At 48.0% G+C, this 12,217-nt stretch overlaps 1 protein-coding gene across 4 annotated transcripts in view; it reads right to left on the bottom strand.

Annotated features, from left to right (window-relative positions):
- AP2A2 (adaptor related protein complex 2 subunit alpha 2) overlaps positions 1-2,365 on the bottom strand; it is a 44,336-nt gene extending 41,971 nt beyond the window's left edge. For 3 of the 4 annotated variants that reach the window (XM_069857755.1, XM_069857754.1, XM_069857752.1), the window contains exon 1: positions 2,184-2,364. In XM_069857755.1, coding sequence (XP_069713856.1) covers positions 2,184-2,250 — 67 coding nt within the window. In that variant the 5' untranslated portion in view covers positions 2,251-2,364. Of the gene's footprint in view, positions 1-2,183 lie in introns of all 4 variants that reach the window. The other variant, XM_069857753.1, reaches the window with a different exon arrangement.
- Positions 2,366-12,217: the final 9,852 nt, after the last annotated feature.

Here is a 12,217-nt window from a genome sequence, read left to right on the forward strand (position 1 = left end):
TGATACAAAGCACATTTTATAAGACACCTTCTACACATACAGGATTGAAGTCTGAAGAAACCTAAAGACCTGCAACTCTGTTCTAAAAAAAAAAACATTGAGACAGCTTCTGCTGTAAGGAAGATTAACCACTTCGAATTTTACATACAAGGCCCCTGTTTACAGTGCTAGAAGCCCAAATCACTTGAATTTAGTTCAAGGAAAATCTGCATTTTAACAGTCTCATTGTAGCGATAAAATTTTATCCACAGCTTTTTGTATCACAGAATCACAGAATCACAGAATAACCAGGTTGGAAGAGACCCACCGGATCACCGAGTCCAACCGTTCCTACCAAACACTAAACCATATCCCTCAGCACCTCGTCCACCCGTGCCTTAAACACCTCCAGGGAAGGTGACTCAACCACCTCCCTGGGCAGCCTGTTCCAGTGCCCAATGACCCTTTCTGTAAAGAATTTTTTCCTAACGTCTAGCCTAAACCTCCCCTGTCGGAGCTTGAGGCCATTCCCTCTTGTCCTGTCCACTGTCACTTGGGAGAAGAGGCCAGCACCCTCCTCTCTACAACGTCCTTTCAGGTAGTTGTAGAGAGCAATGAGGTCACCCCTCAGCCTCCTCTTCTCCAGGCTAAACAACCCCAGCTCTCTCAGCCGCTCCTCATAAGGCCTGTTCTCCAGCCCTTTCACCAGCTTTGTTGCTCTTCTCTGGACTCTCTCCAGAGCCTCAACATCCCTCTTGTGGTGAGGGGCCCAGAACTGAACACAGGATTCGAGGAGCGGTCTCACCAGTGCCGAGTACAGAGGGAGGATAACCTCCCTGGACCTGCTGGTCACGCCGTTTCTGATATAAGCCAAGATGCCATTGGCCTTCTTGGCCACCTGGGCACACTGCTGGCTCATATTCAGTCGGCTGTCAACCAACACCCCCAGGTCCCTCTCCTCCAGGCAGCTTTCTAGACAGACTTCTCCCAGTCTGTAGCACTGCATAGGGTTGTTGTGCCCCAAGTGCAGGACCCGGCATTTGGCCTTGTTAAACCTCATGCCATTGGACTCTGCCCAGCGGTCCAGCCTGTTCAGATCCCTTTGCAGAGCCTCCCGACCCTCCAGCAGATCGACACTTCCACCCAGCTTAGTGTCATCCGCAAACTTGCTAAGGGTGCATTCGATGCCTTCATCCAGGTCATTGATGAAGACATTGAACAGGGCTGGACCCAGCACTGAGCCCTGGGGAACCCATCAGAAACATCATCATAAAGTTTTCCAAGATGGTTTGTGGTTATCCCAATATAACGATATAGATTATCATAATTTGCATTACAAAATTCCCTAAATCCACTTTCATCTGCTAGAGAGAAAATTTTACTGCCATTGCTTTTAAAGTAGCCTCAAGTAATCCAGAGACACACAGGTGGACAAAACAGAGCTGTTACATCACACCGACCACAGTGACCTTAGCCCTTCCCCAGGCAATTTCTGCCACATCATACACTTAGATCTCTAACTCAGATTAATATTAAACTGCTATCACTTATTTATTAGTAAAAAAGGAAAACTGAGCACTTAAGTGTCCCTCTAGACAGACACCCTTCCCCCTCACAGCAACTCCTCCTCTTCGCCCCGCACACCCACGGGGACGCTTCCTCACGCCCCTCTCTCCCGTTTTTAATTACACAGATCCTAAGTGCCGATTTTTGCCAAACCAGAATTTTAAAGCCGATTTAAGCCAAGCCTGGGCACACCCGCAGAGGGCCCTACTCCCCGCACAGAGGCCTGCTCGCCATCAATGACGTCTGGAACCGAACGCCGCCCCCGGACGCGTTTGGACACCAGAGCCGCCTCTCCCCGCCCCACCACGAACCCACCCGCACCCCGGGCACCCGCCGGCTCCGCTTCAGCACCGGATAAACCGGGGCACCGACCCCTCGGCACCCGGTCCCGGCGGGGGGTGCGGCGGGGAAACCCTCCAACCCATCGCCTCGGAACGCGCAACCCGGCCCGAATCCGCGGCCGAGAGCCCGAGGCTGCCCCTCACCCCGCCCCGGGGCGCGGCGCCATTTCGCGAGCCGGGATCGCGGCGAAAGGGCGGGGAGGGAGCGCCGGGGAGCGGCCCCGGCGCGAGGGCCCGCGGCGGCGCCCGGCGCGGCCCAGGCCCCGGCTCGGCCGCGCGATCCCGGCCGCCACTCACAGTTCCGGATATCGGAGATGAAGACCGCCAGGCCTCGCATCCCATCGCCCTTCGACACCGCAGGCATCGTGGCGCGCGATCCCGGCCGCCCAGCGAGACGCCAACCGCCGCCGCTGCCGCCGCGCCGAGCGCTCTCCCCGCGGGGCTGCTCAGGCCGCCGCCGCCCCGCGCACGCGCACGCGCCTCCCGCGCCCCCGCCGGCCGCACGGCGCCAGAGCGCCCCCTGCCGGGGACCCGTGGTGCCGCCGGGGGAACGCGATCCGCAGTCACCGCCGGCGGAGCGAAAGAGGGGGGCGACTCGGATTGAGGAGAAGCTCGGCATCAGCCGGCACGCGGCCAGCCGCACCCGGGGCTGCATCAAAGGAAGCGGGGTCGAGGGACCCCGACCGGAGTACAGGGTCCACTAATGGAATCCTCAACATAAGAGCGATATGAAGCTGTCGGAACGGGTCCTGAGGAGGCCACGAAGATGAACAGAGGGCTGGAGCACCTCCCATACGAGGCCAGCCTGAGAGAGCTGGGCTTGTTCAGCCTGGAGAAGGCTCTGAGGAGACCTTATAGCGACCTTCCACTACCTGAAGCAGGCGCACAAAAAAGCTGGGGAGGGACTTTTTACAAGGGCGTGTAGTGACAGAACAAGGGGGAATGGCTTTAAATTGTAACGGAGAAAATGTAGACTAAACATTAGAAAGAAATTCTTCATGATGAGGGTGGTGAGGCACTGGCACAGGTTGCCCAGGGAAGCTGAACACCTCCCATCCCTGGAGGTGTTCAAGGCCAGGCTGGACGGGGCCTTGAGCAGCCTGGTCTGGTGGGGGTGTCCCTGCCCATGGCATGCGGGGTGGAACTGGGTGGGCTTTAAGATCCCAACTCAAACCATTCTATGATTCTTTGATTTTATGACATAAGGGGTGGCAGGCAGGTGGCCCTTTTCCATGAAGGGTTGGCAGGGCCCCTTCAACTGTTGGGTCCAGCAACTGCATGCTCCATGCTCAGAACAGCCTAATCCCTTCCTCTCCCCATGCCCCTAATCATCAAGGAGTTTTATGATTTCTGAAGGACAAATACCGGGCTTTACAGGTGCCTCAGAAGTTACTTCTGAGGCAGGAGGAGAGGGACGGCAGATCGGGAGACAAGGAAATTACTTCATCAGTAAGCTTTGAGCAGTCTTAATCTAGGATCTTCTTTCTAAAACGTGGAGCATGGGGTATAGACTCTCTGTGGTACTGTACATCGTGCTTTCCACATGGTGGACTGACAGGCTTTGCCTCAGTCCTCCAGCTCAACAGGTGCCCCAAAACAGTGCATGGGATCTACTTCTTCTACCCTGCAGACTCATTCTGAACATCTGCAAGCCCAAGAGCTACCATATGGAGAGCTACCTTTTCTCACATACCCCTTGTGAACCTGCAATCAGTTGTGTATATGACACAGTCGTTTGGTGTTACACACAGCGATTTGCAGTCCTGTGACTGCCTGGATGTGCAGGTGTGCAAACCCAGGGCCACATGTTTCTTGTGAAGGCCATGAACAGACAAAGCAACACAGTCCCACACCGCTTGTACTCCTGAGCTTGAAAACATTTCAAGGTTAAATTGTCTTAAACATGCCAAAGAGGTAGGACTGCACAGAGTATTTAATCTCATCAGCTGAAAATATATTCAAAGGGTGTCAAAACTGGCCTAGTATGCCTAGCCAAAAGTATCCTGACAGTTTTGGTCATAATGCAAGTGATTAGTATATTTAGTTGACTATGCTAACCTGTAGAATCATGGGGTTTAGAGCTACTGGAGATCAAGCAGTTATTTAATCTGTTTTCCTGTATTCTTCAAGCCATTTTATTTCACCTGTTCTTCCTCTCCTCTCCCCTCACTCCCATCAAACTCCCCCAAACTGAGCCTAGTATCTAGCTTTTAGCCACAAATGATCTTCCAGAAAGGCACTCAGTATTGATCTAATACCATCGAATTTATTGTTTTCCTGGTAGTTTGTTCCCATAGTTATTCCTACTCATTTTGAGCTTGCACTTTATTTAAATTTAACAAGTTATAGCGCATTGAAGTTAATGATACATTTTTCTGTCATAAATACAGACCTACATAATATTTGATACTACCTCTCTGACAGTGGCTGTATACCTCAGTTAGGTCACCTGTCAAGAGTCTGTTTTCAGGATACATTGCTTTTTAGGTGTGTAATTATCTATTGGAAAGACAAGCTGGCATTATGTGGTAGTCACGATTAAATCCATTTCTGCTTAGACCCATTTTGGAGACCAAGTGCAACTACAGGCAAATGTGCACAATGAGTCCTATATTCAACTCAGGTGCTCTTCATGTGTAGGTGAGATGAAGAAAAGCTTTCCTTTTTCATAGCTTTACAAACAAATTTTGATGCTTAAGAATAATTTCTGTTTACCTTTAAAACTGAAAAGATGTCATCGTGTAGGAGTTTCTGTTTCAGAAAAAAAATTATCTTTTTTAAGCTAGCCAAAATGTAGCTACTCTTAAGAGCACAGTGACACCTAAAGGCTAAGGATACCAGTCCTGTCTGGCTGTATTCCAGTCAATCCTGCAAGTCAGGTAGGTACACTTAAACTACCTTTAAGTCATGGCTTATATACTGCTAGCAGCATAGCTGTGGCAGTATTAGGCTAAGCATGGGCTTCAAATTCTGCTTGAGAACTGGGTGGTATAAATACCAATCAGTTAACCCATGGGGATCTCTCTAGTTTTGTAACCGCACTGCTAAATATTTCATTTGAAGTGTCTAAGTACGCAGTACACATACCCTGGTTACCCTATGTCAACCTCCTTTGACTGACTTATGAGGCTTTACTATATTTGTCCTTGCTCCCAGTCTTCTTTTTGCCTCAACAAAGACTTGTGCAATGGTGGCAAATGTGTAGGTATTTGTCTGACCTTACTGACTCATAATTTAGAGCTTATTAACCCATTTCAGACAGTTTTGGTAGGGAGAAGACAAGAATGTTACAAGAATAAATAGCTGGAGGAAAGAGAGACTGTAATAGTCTCTAAATGTGTCCTGACTGAAAGAAATATTGTAACGTAAGCTCAGCTGTTTTTAATACAGCACAGAGCTCACACTAGGCACAGCCCTTTACAAATGCACTGAATTAATAAATCTGAAAAAATGTTTTGGTTTAAGCTTGACATCTATAAAAATGTCTATGAAAAAAACACGACTTCATTAGTTCCATCTATCTCAAGATGTTGAGATTTTTCAGGAGACTTCTAATTACTGTAAAATCAGCATTAAAGGGGAAATAGCCTCAAGAAGTGCTTTCCTATTGCACAAAATGTTTTGCAGCGCATTTGTTTGCCAAAAAATCCACAATGTTTATCCCTTCTTTTCCAGGCCATGTAATTTCATTGCACTTTTGTACAAAGACTTGAATAATTACACTGATCTTCGTAAAACTATTACTATCAACCCAAATAGATTCAACTGGTGAGTATCCATTTGTGGAAATTACAAAAAGGGAATTGTTCCTTTCCCTTTGTTACTTCTGTCAGATTTGTCCCTTGCCCCATGAGCTGTTGTTTTTTTCTGGTCCTTGTGGTCATTCTAACCATTACTGGAAACCTGGAAGCAGAAAGAGCTAAAGAGAAAAGAGAACCAGTGGCTTCTCCACATATATACTCAATTGGGTTTCTCTACATGACATCTGACATTCATTATTCGTTAACAGAGAGTACACACTTATCAGCAATGCCTTCTGCCATGTCAGAGTATCAGAAGTGCTGCTTTTCAAGAGTAAGAATGCCACACCATTTTTATTTTCTGAGTATGCACAGCTAGTTGCCAGGCAAACAGCTCACTTCTACTGTCCCCTAGGTATCCTATCTTACTCACATACGACTTTTTAAAGAGATAAGAGTGTACCAACTGAAAACACAAACAAAACTGATATGGTCCATCACAAGCAGAAACGGTGTGACCAGCAGGTCCAGGGAGGTTATTCTCCCTCTGTACTTGGCACTGGTGAGACCGCACCTTGAATACTGTGTTCAGTTCTGGGTCCCTCACCACAAGAAGGATGTTGAGGCTCTGAAGTGAGTCCAGAGAAGAGCAATGAAGCTGGTGAAGGGGCTGGAGAACAGGCCTTATGAGGAATGGCTGAGAGAGCTGGGGTTGTTTAGCCTGGAGAAGAGGAGGCTGAGGGGAGACCTTATTGCTCTCTACAACTACCTGAAGGGAGGTTGTGGAGAGGAGGGAGCTGGCCTCTTCTCCCAAGTGACAGTGGACAGGACAAGAGGGAATGGCTGCAAGCTCTGCCAGGGGAGGTTTAGGCTGGACATTAGGAAAAATTTTTTCTCAGAAAGGGTCATTGGGCACTGGGACAGGCTGCCCAGGGAGGTGGTTTAGTCACCTTCCCTGGAGGTGTTTAAGGCACAGGTGGACGAGGTGCTAAGGGGCATGGTTTAGTGTTTGATAGGAATAGTTGGACTTGATGATCCAGTGGGTCTCTTCCAACCTGGTTATTCTATGATTCTATGATTTAAACTTATTTTTAAACTTACTTCTGCCTCTTTGAGCTAGCCACAAATGCACAGAATTAAACCAAAAGACTTCTTGTCCCGGAGCATGGCGACCCAGAGCATGGAGGAGTGTGGCAAAGAGGTGCGGGGCACGTTATTGTCACGGGGCAGTTTGAGTGGCAGTTCGAGCAGGCAGGGTGAGCAGGCAGGGTGCAGAGAGGGGCTAGAGACTAGCCAGAAGACATGGAGGACCATGGTGGCCACCTGTCAGAAGATTAAAGCCGCACTGGGTGCTGCAGCAGGCAGGATGGACGCTGCCACCCAGGCAGAGCCTCAGTGGGTGCGTGCAGCTACCCAGACCCTGGGCTGCAGGCAGTGCCCCCCTCCCACATCAGCTTGTGCCTCTGGTAGTGGCTCCACTTGTGAAAGCTGCGCTCCAGTGGGGAAACTCCTTCACATGGTGGAGGAGCTAAGGGAGGAAGTAAAGAGGCTGAGGACTATCAGGAAATGTGAGAGGGAGATAAACCAGTGGAGCAGGGCCCTCTCACTAACTCAGCGGGCTGCTGGAGCTGGTGTGACTGAACACCACCCACCTGCAGACTGCAAGGTTGGGGGGAACAAGAGATGGGGAATGGCATTAAGTTCCTGCCAGATGAAGGAAACCTGTTCCCCTCACCCAGACACCAAAACCCCAGATCCACCTGAAGAACAAATATGAAGCGCTGCAAGTGGAATCCACCCCCAAGGATGAGGATGATGGCTCCCACAGCCTAGAATCTTTCCCTAGGCTCTACCATCCTCAGAAAAACATAAAAACATCCTCCATTAATAAGAAGAGGAGAGTGATTGTCGTAGGGGGTTCCCTTCTAAAAGGAACAGAGGGACCCATCTGCAGACCAGACCCGCTCCACAAAGAGGTCTGCTGCTTACCGGCAGCATCAGTGAAGGAGGTAACTAGAAAACTTCCTTCTCTGGTCCAAGAGACAGACTATTATCCTCTGATAGTATTCCAAATTGGTAGTGATGACATAGAGAACAGAAAGCCCAAAGCCATTAAGAAAGACTTCAGGGCTCTAGGGAAAATGATGGAGGGCTCTGGGCTCAAATAGTATTTAGCTCCATTCCATTGCTAAATACAGAGGAGCAAGAAGTCAAAAAGAAGAAATTGATTAATGCCTGGCTCCGAGCCTGGTGTGAGGAGAGGGGCTTCGGTTTCTTTGATCATGGGGTGGCCCACACACCCCCAGGCTTTCTTACTAGGGATGAGACGCACATGTCTCCTAGATGGGCTAAAGCCCTTGCTAAAAATCTAGCTAGGCTCATTAACCAAGCTTTAAACTAGATGTGAAGGGGCAGGGGAATAAGACCAGGCTAGACGGGAGTGAGCCTGGAAGTGGGACACCAGTGACTCAGAGATGGTGTGCTGGTGAGGACCACCAGTACATCACCACAGAACGAGTGGGGACGATTACACCTGGGGGCGGTAAGGAAGAAACTGGCACTCTGGCATTAACTACTCCCATGACCAGGCAATTGGGAATAAACTCTATTTCATCTATGAGGGCTGAAGGTTCACCAGCCCAGCTGAAGTGCATTTACACCAATGCACGCAGCATGGGTAATAAGAAGGAGGCTATGATGTTGTTGCCATCATGGAAACGTGGTAGGACAACTCATATAACTGGAGTGCAGCTATGGTGGGGTATAAACTCTTCAGGCAGGACAGGAAGGGTAGGAGAGGAGGCAGGGTAGCCCCCTATGTAAGAGAGGACTTTGATACCATCGAGCTTGGTTATGGTGATGAGGAGATTGAGTGCCTGTGGGTTAAAATCAGAGGAGCCCAAAAGGAGGCAGATTTTGTGATGGGAGTCTGTTACAGACTACCCAGCCAAGAAGAAGCAGCTGATGAGCTCTTCTATAAACAGCTGGGGATAGTCTCTAGATGGATGCTTCTTGTTCTTGTGGGAGACTTCAATCTTCCAGATATGTGCTGAAAGTACAATACAGTAGAAAGGAAGCAGTCCAGGAGGTTCCTGGAGTGTGTGGAAGACAACTTCCTCACACAACTGGTGAATGAACCAACAAGGGAAGGTGCCCTCCTGGACTTACTGTTTGTGAACAGAGAAGGCCTTGTGGGGGATGTGGTGGTAGGAGAACACCTGGGACAAAGTGATCATGAGATGATAGGGTTTTTTGTTCTAGGTGAAGTGAAGAGGGTGGTTAGCAGGACAGTCGCATTAAACTTCCACAGCTTCCCTGAGCAACCTGTGCCAGTGCCTCACCAATCTCATGGTGAAGAAATTCTTCCTAATGTCTGCCCCTCTCAGTTTATACCCATTGCCCCTAGTCCTACCACTACAATCCTTTGTAAACAGTCCCTCTCCAGCTTTCTCGTAGGCTCCTTCAGGTACTGGAAGATCACTATAAGATCTCCTCAGAGCCTTCTCTTCTCCAGGCTGAACAAGCACAACTCTCTCAGCCTGTCCTCATAGGGAAGGTGCACGAGCCCTTTGATCATCTTTGTAGCCCTCCTCTGGACCCATTCCAACAGCTCCATGTCCTTCTTACGCTGAGGATTCCAGAACTGGACACAGTACTCCAGATGGGGTCTCACAAGAGCAGAGCAGAGTGGCAGAATCACCTCCCTTGACCTGCTGGCCGCGTTTCTTCTGATGCAGCCCAGGACACGGTTGGCCTCCTGGGCTATCCCCGGGTATTTAGTCCTTGCAAGCAGCCCATGAAATAACGAGGTTACATCAAAACTACCCCTGAAGTGCAAATAGCGGTAGCACAGCCATGTTGCAAAATATGTAGGTCGAAACAGAAGATGATAAAAACCTCAATTACAAAAGCCTGTTAACAGCCGTTTGAGATTTGACTCCTCCTCTCTGCACACCCGGGGTTAACAGTATCGCTTGCTGCCTCTCTGCAGCCTGACCCTCTACAGCTACTACGCTGATCGACGATATCTGCAGCACCTCCCCGCCCCGGCGCCGAGCACCGCCCGCCGCGCCCGGCAGGGGCGGGGCCGCGTCCACTTCCGCGGCCGGCGGCGGGCGGTAGGTGGGGGTGGCGGCGGTGGCTGCGGGGTCGGGTGGCGCGGGGGCTGGTGCTGCTGACGTGCTGCACTGCACCGGGGGAAAGGGAGCAGTGTTTACGCGGCCTGGGAGTGCGTTCATTTTCAGTCTTTTCACTCCCCGATCTAGCTTCTGTTGCTTTAAGTTAAAAACGCGTCAGCCGCGTGCTTCCTGGGCTCCCTTGGCAAAGTGATGCGGACTCCTGTGGCAGGAGTTAGAATCTAATTTCTTCTTTAGAAATAAAATATAAATATTTATTCTTATTTCCAAATAGTTATTGTGCCAGCTTAGCTTCTTTGTGATAGCCTAAGTCTATGCCAGCGTTTCTCTCTTGTAGAAGTAAAGAAACGTTTAAAAGGGCAGAGTAAAAGTACATCGACTCAGGTGGAAACCCCAGCTTAACATTTGTGACTTGGCTTAGAGAGAAACCTCAATGTTCTAAACCTTAAGTAGTCCATAGTATCAGGTGAACGAGGACACAAATAGAATCATAGAATAGTTCGGTTTGAAGGGACGTTAAAGATCATCCAGTTCCAGCCCCCCTGCCATGGGCAGGGACACCCCCCACCGGACCAGGCTGCTCAAGGCATCATCCAGACTGGCCTTGAACACCTCCAGGGATGGGGCAGCCACAGCTTCCCTGGGCAACCTGTGCCAGTGCTTCACCACTCACATGGTAAAGAGTTTCTTCCTTATGTCTAGTCTAAATCAGCTCCTCTCCAGTTTATATCCATTGCCCCTAGTCCTATCACTACAAGCCTTTGTGAATAGTCCCTCCCCAGCTTTCTCATAGGCCCCTTTCAGGTACTGGAAGGTCGTTATAAGGTCTCCTTGGAGCCTTCTCTTCTCCAGGCTGAACAACCCCAACTCTATACAGTCAATCTTGATTTTTTTTCTTGCATTTTGCTGTGATACAGGAAATAAACAAGAGTGCCAGGATCATACTGTTCTGTTCTGTTTAGTTGGTTTGTGAGGAACTAAAAAATAATGACAGAAGGTTTGCACAAGAAAAATGTGATGGGAACCTGGTTTGGTAAAGCTTGAAAAATTCATGCTTATGTTTCCCATGAAGACCATTTAAAGTTTGACTAATTAATCTTTGTGCAGTAGAGCAATGCCGTCTACTTAATTTTCACTAAAAAGTTGTTGTTAAAAAGCAAACAAAATAAGATTCCAAATGAGAGTCAAATATTGGACTGTCACTGGCAGGAAGCATTTTGCCACGGGCTCGGTGCTTCCTATAGATCTAGGAGTAAATGTTGACTTAACAGTAACTGGCAGATGGATATGATCATGTCAAGGAAATGAGCACATTTTGGTGTCTAATTAGAATTCAGTGATTTTTTGTAAACTTCTTTCTTCAACTATTAAATGTTAACTTCCCTTAAGGGAAGTGGATGCTGTTGCTAATTGTTTCTGAAAGTGAAATCAAACACCTCCGAATCAATATATACAAGCTTCTGGAAGAATTGATAGCTTGTCCAAATAGTTAAGACTTGTATTGACTATGTAGGTTTTCAATTTGTTCCTCTCTGCCGTAGTTTATAGATCCTGCCAAGCTAGATGGAACAGAGTAGATGCTATCAAGAGCAACCTGCTTTGTCTAATTTTTTAGGATGTGGAATGTGGGTTACCAGTAACCTTGACAGCAAAGTAGAAGTGTAATACCTTAACTATTAATACTAATGAATTTCAGATGGTATAGCAATCTAGCTTTTATCCCACCCTCTGAATCTAAGAAGTATTAGAAGGCTTTCTGCTTTTATTTTGCAGTCTTTATAAGACTTTACTAAAGCCTTCAAATAATTTGGTACATGAGATTTTTGATGCACTATATTCTGTGGTGCTAGAGGCTTTGTTTCTTTCAAGCACTTCTGCTGCCATCATCCTCCTGCTTAGTTCCCTAATCATGTACTCTTCTTTTTTTCCTGCAGACTCTCTAACTCCTGCAATAAATATCTCTGCTTTTTACAACTTCACAGCCAGTCATATCTAAATACGCTTACATTCATTAAGTTGTTGATCTCCTATCTGCGTTCTACTGTTGGCCTGTAGTAGCTGCTGTTTCTCTGAGTACCCTTCTGTTTAAACTTTAAAGTTCCTTCTGCTGCCATGTTACTGCCACAGTACTTCTTTAGAGTGCTCAGACTGCTGTTGTGGGATCCCATACCTGATGTTTTGCAAAGCAGCAAAATAATCAAACTTCAAGCAGCACTTGTTACCAGTGCCAACAGAATAACATTCTTGTAAATGTGACTTGAAAAAACGAGCTTTTAAGTCTTTAAAGTGGGTGGTAGAAATGTTAATTCCTCGGAGTAATGCAGGTAGCACAGGTATTTTTGAAGTTTGCCAAAACATCAGAAAATTATAGGGAAGATATCCTTTTTATTCTTCCCCATTAGGATCTCATAATTATGAGAAGCAGCCTTATAAGTATCTAGAGCCACTAGTTTAT

Source organism: Phaenicophaeus curvirostris, chromosome 5, assembly GCF_032191515.1.
Source record: "Phaenicophaeus curvirostris isolate KB17595 chromosome 5, BPBGC_Pcur_1.0, whole genome shotgun sequence".
NCBI lineage: Eukaryota > Metazoa > Chordata > Aves > Cuculiformes > Cuculidae > Phaenicophaeus > Phaenicophaeus curvirostris.